The sequence below is a fragment of the Truncatella angustata genome (genome assembly GCF_020726525.1).
Source record: "Truncatella angustata strain MPI-SDFR-AT-0073 chromosome Unknown BKA67scaffold_7, whole genome shotgun sequence".
NCBI lineage: Eukaryota > Fungi > Ascomycota > Sordariomycetes > Amphisphaeriales > Sporocadaceae > Truncatella > Truncatella angustata.
Window position 1 is genome coordinate 931,285 of NW_025763387.1, and position 14,360 is coordinate 945,644.

The 14,360-nt window shown below is 50.3% G+C and overlaps 4 protein-coding genes across 4 annotated transcripts; 1 reads left to right on the forward strand and 3 right to left on the reverse strand.

Moving 5' to 3' along the window:
• Positions 1-1,978: 1,978 nt before the first annotated feature.
• BKA67DRAFT_366739 (uncharacterized protein) lies at positions 1,979-5,029 on the forward strand. The gene is made up of 3 exons (XM_046096456.1): positions 1,979-2,916; positions 2,972-3,032; positions 3,082-5,029. Exons 1-3 carry the CDS (start codon positions 2,077-2,079, stop codon positions 4,980-4,982), a joined length of 2,802 nt encoding a protein of 933 aa, XP_045955027.1. The 5' UTR covers positions 1,979-2,076; the 3' UTR covers positions 4,983-5,029.
• A 47-nt stretch (positions 5,030-5,076) lies between these two features.
• Positions 5,077-6,150, reverse strand: BKA67DRAFT_661488 (Pyruvate/Phosphoenolpyruvate kinase-like domain-containing protein; the record flags this gene model as incomplete). Its single annotated transcript, XM_046107819.1, has 2 exons — positions 5,077-5,993; positions 6,105-6,150. 2 exons carry the CDS (start codon positions 6,148-6,150, stop codon positions 5,077-5,079), a joined length of 963 nt encoding a protein of 320 aa, XP_045955028.1.
• A 1,903-nt stretch (positions 6,151-8,053) lies between these two features.
• BKA67DRAFT_661489 (aminopeptidase 2) lies at positions 8,054-10,773 on the reverse strand (the record flags this gene model as incomplete). Its single annotated transcript, XM_046107820.1, has 2 exons — positions 8,054-10,451; positions 10,514-10,773. 2 exons carry the CDS (start codon positions 10,771-10,773, stop codon positions 8,054-8,056), a joined length of 2,658 nt encoding a protein of 885 aa, XP_045955029.1.
• Positions 10,774-12,143: 1,370 nt separating this feature from the next.
• Positions 12,144-13,828, reverse strand: BKA67DRAFT_661490 (uncharacterized protein; the record flags this gene model as incomplete). The annotated part of the gene is made up of 4 exons (XM_046107821.1): positions 12,144-12,854; positions 12,915-13,186; positions 13,241-13,669; positions 13,747-13,828. 4 exons carry the CDS (start codon positions 13,826-13,828, stop codon positions 12,144-12,146), a joined length of 1,494 nt encoding a protein of 497 aa, XP_045955030.1.
• Between the last annotated feature and the right edge of the window lie 532 nt (positions 13,829-14,360).

Consider the following 14,360-nt stretch of genomic DNA (forward strand, 5'->3'; position numbering starts at 1 on the left):
ATCTGGGCCTTATTCGACAAAATGAGTCGATATAGGCTGGTCTGCTAGTACCATTAACACCGAGGCTAGATTGGGAGGCTTTTATTGAACCATCCACAGAAATGACACTCCAGCACCAAATCAATCCCCAATCAATCTGCTTATTCCTAGCGCGACGTGATTCTACATCATAGTATGGGTTGGCTAAGTGTGGCAGTGTGGGTGCCCGAGCTGGGGCTGAGGCCCTGTTTAGGGACGTGGACTTTCTAGACTTCGGATGAATTTGCGAGGTGGTTCACGAGTGAGGAGCTTGAAAGATCTCGGCTCAATTCGACACAAGATGTGTTCCAAGAATGATGAAGCTTTTTTAAAGCTAAAGTATGGCAGGGCAAGTGTACGAGACTCTAATTGCAGTCGACCCTCATGAAGTGGTACTCCGGCACGCATCCATTTGTGAAGTAACCCATACTCGGTGGAAAGCCGGATGATGAAAATGAGCAGCTACTGGACGACAACGACTACTGCTGAAGTAATAGCTTACGCCTATACATTCGTTTCGCCTTGTCCAATCAAGTACTGGTAAGCTATTGAAGTTGGTATTTGAACTCGGAGGGCTGAAACGTGCCAAACGGCATCACACCCATTGCGCCCTACATGAGCCAATATACATCGTTGTTAAGAGATCGCTACCATTTCCAGCAATACTGAGGTTACACTCTATGTAGTTGGGGTTCTATTGGAACCTTGTTGCAATCTTGATTCGGTGAGTTCTAATTTCAAGAATACACGGGGCATGGGTATGGCATCACAAGAATAGTAAACTCCAAGATGAGAACTGGATTGTCAGGACTGCGTCTCGGGTAAAGCTACTAGTTTGACACAGCTTGGGCCACGATCGTCTGTGAGCCATTCTCCAACAGGACTCTCTAACGTATCAGTTTTGAAGCTAGGTTGGTCTATACACTGGCAAAGTTCAGATGATGCTTTTCGCGCCATAGATTCACGAACGACTGGCTTGGTCGTTATGGGTGAGCGATATCTTGAGGCAGCCTTGGGGTGTTTTTGGTGATTGGACCCACATGACCTGCGTGGCTGGGTAATATTCATACCTTATGCGGCTCTGTAGGTAGAACAGCACCATCGGTAGAAGTCCCATTGCCAAGGGATGCACGGCGACAGGAGTCTGTGTGTCATGAGAGCCTCATGACAGCCAAGCACCCAAATATGGTAAAGTTTTGGGACTAGTGCTGCTGGCCACAAGCCAAACGTCAGTCAACTATAAATAGTGACAGGGGTTGTCAACTGTGTCAGATTTCCCGAATGGGACCAATCCAGGCAGCTCGTCCTTATTCAAACTTTTGGCTAGACTAGTAGATCTCCTAGAAAAGTTGCTCATGGAGCGGGGGCTTGCGTTACGTGGTTTGCTTGCATAACAACTTTAAGACCTCAGGAGGACATCTCTAAGATGTTTTAATTTTTAATTTTTTTTACTTGCCAACGTTGCATGTAGACCAAGCGATACAATATGCACCTAGCGTTCAATACATAAATCAACAGATTCACTAATCTCAAGGAAGGTCAGAGACGCGAAAAAGGGAATAATAAAAAAAGAAAAGTGCTCAAACAATTTGTCCATCAGCCAAGCGCTGTCATTCCTGACACCAATCACAGGTGGACCTTTAAGTCAGGCTTCAATATGATGGTATGTACTTGCGGATATCTCCTCCTACCCCAGCTCAGGACCACTCACAAGGCCAGGGGATTGATCGATCGTGGTTCGGCAAGAGCCTCTCGGAGTTATTTGCCGAATGGAACGCTAATTCTGCATGCCTGTCACCACATCGTGATATGGACAAGGGAAACCACGATCCTGGGTTATGCCCTGACCATGTTAGCCGCATGTGGAGACAATCCCAACGACATCTGTTCCGACATGCATCAAGCAGATCCTCGAACTTGGATTGCTCTTATCGCGGATCGTTCCCCGCAAGTACGAGGCGTCTTCGTAACGCTTAGGAGAAATGACAAGCGCTTCACGTTTGATGCACAAAGCTTAACCTTGTTCTACACCTGTCCTGTTTCAATCAAGCCCGAGCTATGGGTCATCATGACTCGTCTAAAGCTGCCCATGTTGTTCGACTTACACACCATCATCGGGGCCATGGTATCGATAATATGGAGTGCGATGAGGACCCCCATGACAAAGGCTATATGAAACGCGACGTAAGAGCAGAGGGTCATAGAGCCACAACAGCAACCAAGCAGAACCGAGCTTCAGAAAGAATTTCCAGCAATGATTTCGTGCAAAATTGGCTTGCCAACACAAATATTCCGCGACTTGACACTGCAGCAAGATCCGTAGGTGTTGCAAATCATTCAAACGCCCATCATAAACAATCCAGCCAGGATTATGGTGACGAAATCTGGAGGGAGTCATCGTATCGCAGGGGAACTTCATGGCAACCTCAACATTTGGTATCCGGAAACAAGGATTTGTTTGCACCTATTACAGCTACTCGTAGCCGCCTTGGATACCAACGCAAGAAACGCTACATCTCAGATGATAGTTCATTGCTCAGTGTCGCTCAACATCACAGAGCATCTACTTCGGATCCGCTTTCAATACAACAGAATGTGAATGATGAAACGCAACAGCGGGATGTGCGAAAGAAACCTGTGGCAAGTGATGATAATTCATCTCACCAGCAACCATCAACCCCTGAATATGTTTACTTCGAAAGGAGACCAAGGTACAAGACTAGAAAAGACAAATACGATACGAGAAAGGAAACCCACAAACATAAGACATATGGAGCCGATATGACACATCACACGTCAAAAAAGCGTAGGAACGAAGACAAGAAGAAAGTTTTGCACTCCAGTAGGAACGTCATGAAAAACTTCAATTCTGATGTTGTGCTACGGGAACGTGTCACTGCAAGTCATCCCTATTCCCCACTGGACTTCTTGACAAGAGCTGACTTGACTTCAGATGCCCCAGTCCCTGAGACCTGGCCTTTTCAAGAACGGTCGCCACGCCACTATAAAACCTGGTACGTCCTGAGAACTTAATCCTACTGGACATTGAATAATAGGTAATAGTCGGTGATTTGTCATTCTCCAACATGCGGTTTTTGCAAGAAAAGAAGCAAGATATAGCGTCAAAGCAGCTGTCTAAGCGTCGTCTACAGGAGCTAGAAAGACAGAACAAAGAAATTGAAGAAATCTCGGCGTTCTTCTTACCGGAAAAGCCATCTTCAAATAACCATATCCTCCAACAAGGCCCGGGAGAACTGATAGCGGGCGGGAGGGTGCCCGGAGCAATTCCCGAACAGTGTTTTGGCCGTCAATCTGATCAAGATACACTCGAGGCCTCCATTTATCCACACACTTTCCTTAATGCTGGTGCGATATCATCGCGGTCTTATGACCATGCCGATGGGAGTTCGGTACGCAGCGCCCCTAACGTGAGCCAAGAGTCTAGCAAAGCTAGTAAAACAACAACCTATTTTACCTGGTCTAGAAGTCCGACCCGATCACCATTCCAGTCCGAGAGACAAGTGTCTCTAACTTCTTCCTGCAGCTCCATACGACAGAACAATATTCCAGACTCGATACGAAAACTACTAGTTGATACTGGCATTTTCAAGGGTACCGGGATCTCTGGATATGATGATGAGTCCGCCAATGTGGCTATTCAAGACGAGAGCGCTGAATCTATTAGCTCTAAAGTTGTAATGACCACTGACATCGGAAACAAAGCGGATTCAGGTCATTGTGTAGGGCCAAATTGCACCTCGACAATCCCAGAAGATCCGTCACGGTCACTGATGGCGCGCTGGCAGGCGACTTTTACACCAAAATGGCAAAGTTGTTCTCAACAAGGAAGCAAAGCAAAAAATAGCTTCAATGTCCTTGTTGAGGGTTTGCCCCGTCATCACAATCATACCAGCCAAGCTATGAGCGATCCAAGGAGAGAAGACCCGGAGACTCAGCTACCTGGCGACAAAAGTATCAAATTTGAGCGATTGAGAGGGTCTGCAGAGAACTGCCTTGGCCGACGGCTATCAAGTGAAATACCAAGCAAGATAGATTCCCATTGCATTCTCAGCGATATGACAAACAATGTACGACGTTCAGACATACAATCGTCGAGTTCAGCCGAGAAGGCGTCTGTAGCATCTCGGGACATCATGCCACCTCCTCCACTTCCTCCGATTCTTTCTGCGCCAACTGTGATCATACCATCTGATCATATGGAATTAACACCTCCAACAAACAGACATATCCCTGCCGAAGCAGAAATATCAGCAGTCCACAAGATGATAGACCAGTTCAAGACTCAAGCCAAGACTTCTCTCTGTACTTCTACGACAGATTGTGCCTGTTGTACGACTTGTATGCCTGTCAATGAGAGTGCCTTTTCAGACATTCAACCGGCTTCATGGCTTCCTCGCCCTGTGACTCCGTCTACAAGTATGACCTTACAAAGCATAAATGCTTCAAGGGATAGCTCCAGACCATTATACACAGGACAAGCAACAACATCAACTAACCATAAACAAAGCATATCATCAACATACCCGCTACCTGGAAAGGTAGAGACAATGGCAGACTATATCGCCAGAATTGAACATGAAATCCAAGACAAACCAGCATGCCAATACACGGAAGAAGCCATGACGAGTATCGAAAATCCAAGCTATGAACAGCCGAGGGATACACATCCCAGTATTACTTATCAGGGCTACAGCACAATCGAGAGTCATCACACTGCTGAAGAGGAGGATATTCGCCTGAACTCGGGCTTTGGTAACAGTGGGTGGCAACATGATCTAGAATGTGGCGAATCCACAGGCCTGGAGGCTATTTGTGATGAAACGAGTCGTTTCGCGCCCATAAGAGTGCAGGTACCGAGAGACATGCAACATGTGGATGACCTTGAAGAGGAAAGGTATGAAATGTCGACGTTTTGGCGACCGAATCAGTTCATGCAATTTTGATGGATATAACATAACGAGCTAGACGCCTGGTAAGACATGACAGAGTTCGTCGGTTGAACATACGTACATAGGACATGAAAACTAGGGACACGGCTTATTCGGGCTCCTGTTCTTTCCATTTTTCTCTTATGCTCGTAACATCTATTTCGCAAGCCTCAGCCTTGGTGACAATCGCTCTCGCCTTACCCACGACCGGCGCATCAATCATGGCACCATCCAGCGTCCAGGCGCCTCTGCCGGCATTTGCCGCCTTCTCGTCCGCAATCACGACCCGCACCGCCCACTCAACCTCTTTATCCCCCGGTGCAAACAACCGCTGCACTGTCTCCACTTGCGAAGGGTGTATGCACTGCTTCCCGTTAAAACCCATGGCTTTTCCGCCTTGACATTCCTCCTCTAGCCTCTTGAGTCCTTCCTCGCCCTTGTAGGACGTGCATACCAGATCAATGGTACTCGGCAATTCGGCCGCGCGCGCCGCCGTAGCAATCGCGGACCGCGCATATAGGAACTCGGACAGCGACGGGGTCCGCGTAATGCTCAGATCCAACGCAAAGTCCTCGGCAGCGAAGATGAGCCCGGAGAGGTAGGGCGAGGCAGAGCAGATCTCACGCAGGTTCATGATGGCCTGCGCCGACTCGATCAGCGCGATCAGCTTCACGGGGCTCCCGCCGCCCGGGGCATGGCGCTCCGGCGCCAGATGCCGCAGCGCGTCGGTCGCGAACGTGAGGTCCGAGGCCGAGTTGACCTTGGGGATCACGATGGCGTCGAGGCGCGGCAGCGGTGCGAGCGAGGTCAGGTCCTCGAGCGCGTGCGGCGTCGAGATGGCGTTTATGCGGATCGCGAGCTCGGAGATGGACGGCGGCCGCGACGACAGCTGGGACAGGTGCTCCCGGAGGGCGCGCCGCGCTTCGGGCTTGGCGTTGGGGGTCACGGAGTCTTCGAGGTCGTACGTCACGTTGTCGGACTTGAGGGAGAGGGATTTCGTGAGCATTCGTGGAGAGGACGATGGGACTGTTTGTCATGTGTCAGCCCGCGTGACTCCCAGTGTTTTGGCGAGCTTCAATCGAAACATGCGAGGCGTGCGCCGCGATTGCCAATTGAGGCATGGAGAGATCACCATACCATATAGAAGAGCCCGCCGGAGTATGGCGCTTGACTTCGCCGCCATGGTCGGTGTAATCGCGCCTGGAGACGTCCTAGTAAGCGTTGAGGATTATCCAAATCAAATAAGAGTGAGGCTCAAACGACGTAATGGCTGGCGATGCATGCTATTTACCCCACGGTAAGCTAGTCTAGGGAGCTTGTTCCGAGGTCCAACTTTTTGTGGACCAGCGATTAAAAGCACTATATTTCTGGAGCTACAGTATAGTGTTACCTTGTCACACATGTAGATTATTGGCTCGATCGTGGAGACTAGTATGTTCCATATTTTCCAACGAAACATATCATATTAAATGCTTTTGAGATCCTAGATCAGAGTTACTAGATGTGCTCGTTTTCAGTTCCATCTAGCTTGCCCATAGGATAAAAGTGCCGGCTGTCAAGCTGTCCTTGCGAATTCGTTAGGTTGTGATTTGCTCTTGTCTACCATGATATATTTGGAATATAAACCACGGCCCAGCTCTTCTGACTTCGGCGGCTGGCTTTGACACCTGGATTTTTCCGAGCTTTTTGCTAATTATTCCCAAACTCTCAAATATGGTTGGATACTGTATTCGAGTGTCAAGTCCTCTTTCCCGGCACTTGCTGCAGAGGTATCGATAGTTATCAATTGGTAGGCCCGAAGATCCACAATGACTATAACTTCTTACTAGTGGGCCTCAGTGGTGTAATGCTGCATGGCCTTGAAGGTCACTAGATGTTAGTAATTACCATGATTATAGAGCGAGGATATAATACGGGATATAATGGGCGACCAAACTCACACTTGTAGGTGCTCGAATTCCCTAGACTAGCTGCGTGAACTCTGGCTATGCCTGTGAATACAGGGGAAGACCACATTGAAACTTTTGACGAGTATTGAATCGCCTAGTTCACCACGGTGCCTAACTGCCATGGCAACGGCGATGAGGTACCAGTGCGTGAGGTCGGCAGCACCAGGGCGCCGATGTGCAGCTGCAGCAGGCGCTTGTTTGGCGGGGCTGGACAGCAGCATGCTGAAGAGGCAAATGCAAAAGATGGACGGGACGTCGACCGGGACCCGAGGGAGTGAAGGCCAGGAAGGCGGTTGGCGTAGGTTATTGTGATGCCGTCGGTAATCATCACCAGCTCCAGGTAAAGGAAGAAGATCCGTGGGACGAGGGAGGAGGGACGCTGTTGTTTCAGGCAAACCCCCATCCCTCTGGAATTGTTTTTGTTGATCCTGACCGTGTGTCACTGGTGTGCACCTTGAAAAGTTTGTGGCCCGGTCGTGTAAGGTGGTCGGCCGCATCCGTGAATCACAAAAGTACGAGACTCTTAAGCGTTTATCTAGAATCACATCCCGATCATCCCCGGTGATTAAAATGGCGTGGTCGAATCAAAACCCAGCTTTCCCGGCCAATTAAATTATAGTCCATTGCCCAGGCGCAACTCCAACAGCCCTTCGATCTAGCTGCTCATATGAACTAGGCCGATTTTCCACTCGATAACTGTTGTGTAAGTTGTAAGATGCTCATAATATTTGCTCTTGTTGCATATATTTATAACCGTGTTAATGGTTGTAGAAGCCGAGAAAGCAGTGTCAATTGAGCCGCTTCACACCTTTTGACTAATAACTTACTCACACGAACCAAGCGGGGCGACGATTGAGAGGGCAAACATTGCACCAGCATCCGAAAAACTGTAGAAGTAGAGATGGTATCTGGAATTTTACTATTTCCCCCATGATTTGAATCTTGCCCACTCTATTTGCTCGGGATATGGCCTGCATCTGGATATGCAGACTCAATACGGACATGCAATTGTTCGGATGTCTTCATCTCTGTTTCCGTACCGGGCAATATGCCAATTTCCCAATTCTCGTTCACGTCAGTGAAGAGCATAGCGCTTACACTGCTTATTGCATTGCGTTACAGCTGAGCTTTGCTCAGTCAGTACCCGTTATCCTTGACCCAGGCAGCGACATCATCCCGATCACGGCCCACCCACGCGATCTTACTCCTGATCGCATCCTTGCTTTGGGCAAGGGGCTGGACAAACATCTTAGTGTCGATATCCTTGAAGAAAGCATCAACCTTGTCAAGTTGCTCCTGCTTGGCGAAGCTGCTGGTGCAGATAGTGACCATACTGCCAAGAATGTTGGCATTGCCATTCAGACGCTTGGAGAGATCGGGCCACTTGTCCGTCATCCACTTGAACAGAGCCTCGATACCCTCGGTGTGGGTGCGAAGACCGCTTGCAGGAAGGTACAAGTCTTGACTCTTGACTTCGCCTGAAAGGATGATGTCAAGGGTGCGCTGAATCAATTCGGGGTCCTTGGCGCGACCCAAGCTTCGCAGAGCTGTGTTGCGCTCGTCACTGTTGGTAGAGTTCCTGAATAAGCCCAGAATTGCTTCGTACTCCTCTTTTCCACCATACTTCAAGGCCATGCCGAAGACACTCCCACGGATATTTGGGTGAATAGCCGACTTATCACCAGCCGCGTACTTGCTGAACATATCTTTGGCAGCGGTGACGATTTGTTTGTCACCAGCCATGCCAGCGGCACCGAAGACCATGGCCTTGAACTGTTGCTCAACGTGGCCATCCTTGTCGCTAAAGTTCCATCCGAGCTTGTGGGCTCTCTCACTGACAAGGTCTTTGACGAAAGCCTCAAGACCGTCCTTCACTGACTTGTCCTCAAAGGTCCAAGCGGACTGGACTGTAGCCACACGGGCAATGATCTCGCTCCAAACCACGAAGGAGTCTTCAGTGTCGAATCCCTTCAGCAGGTTCAACACTCCAGATGTCTTCTGATACCCCGAGACAGCCAGAGCTCCGGCGTCGGCGATCATACCAGCACGATCCTCGACGCTCAACAGGCCTTGTTTGGCAGCCTCACCAAGCTTCTTGAGACGCTCGGGGGAGTATGAGGTTCGGTAGATGCTGGTGTGGTTGGCATTGAGTTTGAAGAAGTCCAGATCATTCACTGGGAAGTTGTCTTCCCTCTTGGATAGCGTAATCTCCTCGTCGATGCCATCCTTTGTCCGCAGGCCCAGGAAGACAGGATACAAGACCTGATCCTCTTCTGGCTTCACGTCACCCGTCCTTAGGAAACGGTTCTGCTTGACGTGGATTGATTTGTCATCGTTCTCCGTGACTTGTACGACAGGGTAACCGACGTTCTTGGTCCAAATCGACATGATGTCCTTGACAGGCTTGCCACTGGCCTCCTCAAGAGCTGCCCACAGGTCCTCCGTCCGAGTATTGCCGTAGGCGTGCTTCTTGATGTAACGTCTCACACCATCCAAGAAAATCTCCTCTCCAAGATAGGTGGAGATCATACGAAGGACACATGACCCTTTCGAGTACGAGATGGCGTCGAAAATCTGATCGACTTCGCTAGCGCGCTTGACGGGAACCTCAATAGGATGACTGCTGCGAAGCGAGTCCAGTCCCAGAGCGCTCTGTAGGTTGTCTGTAACATAGTTCTCCCAAACCTTCCATTCAGGGTAGAAGTAGTTGCAGCTCAGCCAGCTCATCAATGTTGCGAAACCCTCATTGAGCCAGAGACCCTCCCACCAGTCCATGGTGACCAAGTTTCCGAACCACTGGTGGGCCAACTCGTGTTGCACGACCTCGGCGACTCGCTCCTTCATAGCTGCACCGCTTGTCTTCTCGTCATAGAGGAGATCAACAACTCGGTAGGTGATAAGACCCCAGTTCTCCATGGCTCCGGCAGCAAAATCTGGAATGGCAACCATGTCCATCTTGGGTAGAGGAAATTCGGCACCGAAGATCTTCTCGTAGTACTCGAGAGTTCGAGCAGCAAGTTCGAGGGAGAATTGACCATGCTCAATGTCTGAGCTCGGCGGGGCATAGACTCGGATCGGTACTCGGAATTTCTTGGTCTCAATGTAGTTCAGTTCGCCGATGATGAAGGCGACCAGGTAAGTAGACATCAACGGAGTGGGGTTGAATTTGACAGCCTTCTTGGTTGCGCCAGTGAATTCCGAGGTGACCTCAGACTCAGATTCAACATCCATGTTGCTCAAACACGTGAGGTGCTTGTCTGCAATGAGGGTGACGGTGAAAAGGGCCTTGTGCAGAGGCTCGTCGAAGCATGGGAACGCACGGCGGCAATCGTTGGCCTCCATCTGACTTGTGGCCAGAATACCCTCGGTCCCGTCAGGCTTCTTGTATGTTGAACGGTAGAAACCGGCCATCTGGTCGTTAAGCTGGCCAGTGAACTTGACCTCCAGAGTGGCATTGCCGCCCGCAGGCAGCGCATCCTTTAGGTCGATCTTGGAAACCTGCTTGGACTCATCGTATGTGATCGCGGATGAGGAGCTGTGTACTAGCATTAGCATACAACAGAACGGCTATGTCAATTTAAACCGAATTCCACTTACGTCACGATCTTGTCACCGTCCTTGATGTGGGCGCTGTGGATGTCGATCTCCAGCGAATGCAGTGAAACTGATTTGCTCTCTTCCTTAACATCGAACTCGATAGAGACGGTTCCCTTGAATGTGAACTTCTCAAAATCGGGCTCTAGTGTTACGTGGTAGTGTTTCGGGATGACATTGGTGGGCAAGAGTTCGCGACCCTGGGTAGGATCCGGGTTTGCACCGCCCGTGTGCTCGATATCGCCGCCGGCAAGTCTGCACATGCTGTTTTGCCTTCGGTAGGAACAATGTCTGACGGGAGGGTTTCTACGATTGTGGATCCGGGTGTGGTCCAAGGAAGAAAGCAAAGGTCGATGTGAAGCAGCTGAAGTAAGAAGTGAAGTGGCAGTGGTAGTAGTGGTGGTGGTGGTAATAGTGGCGGCACTGAGGGGACGTGGGGTCCGACTACATAATAAGGTCTTCGAGTTAGTCCCGCCGCCTGCCGAGCTGGGAAGGTGCTGCTTTGAAGGATTGAACTCGCCTAAGTGCAATTGAGGCCGACTCTGTTTGGAAATTTCTTAAATGCTTCGAAGCAGCGATCACTGCCGTGCGCGGGTATCTCTTCGTACACTGCAGCGCTGTAGTTGCTAGGGAGACTCTGGAAATAGACTCCAGGCGGCTAAGTTGACGGAGCGTCATGGGGAACAGGTGAGGAAGGTGAAGCACTATACAAATAGAAATACGATAATAATACAAGAGGGGCCCCGAAAGAAGGAAGGAGGGGCTGACAGGCAAAGCAAAGGGTCCCAGTGCATCCAAAAACAACCTAGATTTGCATTACAACACGCCTATTCGTGCTCGTTGTCAACCGTCACTGGGCAATAGAGTCAAACAGTTGGACTGGAGCCAGCCGACGGGAAGGGAAAAAAAAATGTATCCCTATCACGGGCACGGCCTTCATGCATCTACCCCTGCTACACGCCGGCGCGGTAGCCGAGCCGCGCTTCAATGGCGCCAAGTATCCTGCGCATCCTGGGCCTCAAGCGGTGTGCCTCGAGCTGGATTGGCATAACTGGCCCGCCATGAGCTGATTTAGAGTACGTTGCATCGCGGGGTGAAATTAATTTTTAAATCTTTAACACCCAAGTAAAGGTTCCAACATATTTTATCTACCCCTCCTTCCACCTTGAGCAGCCGGTGCGTTAGCCCATCTAGAGTAAGGTCGATGTACTTACAGCAAGGAAGTGTCATGTTGGAACAAACCTGGAAGCACGTCAAAGTTCATCGTGCAGTAGCCGTATTTCCATACATGCTCAAGAAGTTAAGTCTAGTCTAGATCGCTTCGTGTTGCAAGCAATGGCCCATGTTGATCGACGCTAATTTCTTTTCATGTTACGTGACACTTTGCCGTAGTTACCCAAATGCAATCCCGAGTAAATACACCGAGCCGACGGCCATCAGCATATTTGAGTCCGAACTCCGAATGCATGAAATTTAGAACTCTAGAACTGGACCCTGCGAAAAGACCCGCAAACTATTGTTTTCTCATTTGGACTGATTTAGAAATGTCAGACGAACCGGTGGTGAATGGAAAGGAATTCGTGGTCCTTGCTAGGTAGCATCAAGGACCTTGGGGACCCTCATATAATTAAACCTATTTTCTTGTCTTGCGAGCATGCTTGACCAAGTTCTCTATTACACCCTCAAATGCTTCTCTGTCCCCGATCTTCTCGTCTGTCTTCTTCTTCCAGTACTCGAGGACGTCCTTAGCTAGGTTCTCCATCTCCTCTAGCTTATTGACATGGGTTCGTAGTTCCTCGTCCGTCATACCACCCAGAGCCTCGTCCGTGGTAGTGCAAAACTGCTTGGCTGCTACGAGGTCAAGAGCGGGTTCGGGTGCAGGTCCCTTCCGTCGCTTCGAGGGGGAGCGTGGTTTTTCCTTGCCTTGTGAGTCTAATGAAGCGGTAGAATCATTGGTGCCCTCTTTGCGTAACCGCGACACGGAACGAGACTCGCTTGATGCCCGTAATGATCCATTTGATGTGACGCGATGTAAAGAAGGTAGCACCAGTTTCTTCTGTTTGGATGCTGGCAGTATCTCGTCGAGGTCCACAGGCACGCCTAGAGATACTAGGAACAGTCTGCGTATGCGTGACCGAATCCAGTCCGGCGGTTGAAGAGGTGGCGGCGCTGCGAGCTGTGACCATAGAGATGCGCTTCGCGGGTTAAAGAAAATAGGGTTCTCCATGGGAGGTGAGGGTAGTATTGGTAAATCCGCAAGATCAGGTGGAAACAGTGCGTCCAGGTAAGGCTCTGTAGCGGCTAATATGTCTTCGGAGTCGAGACCATCCAGGTCTAATATAGGCTATGAAGAGAACATGGTCAGCATTGATAGCGTAGTCATCATGGGGGTGTATAGACTCACAAATGAGGGTGTAGAAACGGAAGGCGGAGCAGCCACCTGGGTAGGTGCTGGCGTCTCCGCCTCGGCCTCTTGAAATCCATCGTCAAAATCGTCAAAGTCGGCATCCTCATCACCTTCTTCGAATTCGTCAAAGTCGTCGCCACCGAAATCATCCTCCCCGTCGTCGACCTCATTGCTCCCCTGACTTAATGCACCATCGGTTGACCTTGCAGCCGACGATTTCCTCCGGTGTTTTGTCGGTGATTTGAGAGAAGGAGAGAGAGGCGCAGCATCTGCGGGGACAGGGTCAATCGATGAGGAGACTCAGGAGGACTTGGCTGTCGTACCAGGTGCTTGTCCAGTGGTTTCTAACGAGGCGGGCACAGGGTTAGCCTCGCCGGTACCGTCTGGTTTTCTCACATAATCCGGAGCAGCATCCGCTTTGTGGACGTCTTGATTAAAATGATGCGTCTTGGAACCAGGTGCATCGACCGTCTCGTCGACGACAGTCTTGGGAATAGGTTGCCCGCCTGGCGTGTGTGGCTCGGCTGGGGACGTTGGTTCCGCATCCGTGTTAGAATCCGGGATGATGGCGATCTCGTCAGGAGTGGCATCACCAGTCCGTTTCTCGTAAGCCTCGGTGCCTGGTACCTCGCCGTACGATGGCTCGTCGTCTACCTTTTCCACTCTCAACTTGGGGAGGGGAGAAGCTGGCGCGGCAGGGGTTTCTGCACGAGCTGATTGAGCGTCGGAGAAATGATCGTCTGAGTCGGAGGCTGGGTTGATAGCTGTCAGCTTTGCTTTTCTGCGCCCGTGGTGATGCATCACCAGTTTGAATCGAGCCAGTACATACTCAATTCATGTGCGCCAGGGTCCTGAATGCCGCGGCGCTCAGGGGCATCAAGGCTTACTGATCTCCTTCTGTCGTCCGACATGTTGCAAAGTAGTCGCAGTGAGCTTGAGATTGTGTCGCGGCAGGGCTGAACAGCTGGTGTGGTTAAGAACTAGAGATTAGAAATTGTGACACTGGCCGGAGAGAGCATAGATAGCCCTGACGTCGTGCTGCTCTCCTGTGTCTTGCCTTGAGGGACTTGGAGTAGCCTAGCCTAGCCCGCTCGAAGCGCTCCGCTGTGGGACTTGGTCCCGAAGTCCAGACCCGTCTATGCCTTCGCAGTATGGCAAGGTGTTTGGAGGAAATGAGGTACAGCAAAAGAAACCTGGCAAAACTGCAAAGATCGTCAATGTACTCCAGCCGGTTGCTCCGTGAGAATTGTTTCTCATTTGGTGACTTATTGGTTGGACGTTGATCGAAAAGTCTAGACTAGTTAGGTCTACATCCAGTCAATCACACAAATATTACATACAGTGAGGTGCAACCTGCCGAGCCTGTGTTTGACACCCACCTGTACTCAGAGCTGCACTAACATAGCCTTAGACTACTTTGGATAGCAACGCACCCTGGCCCTC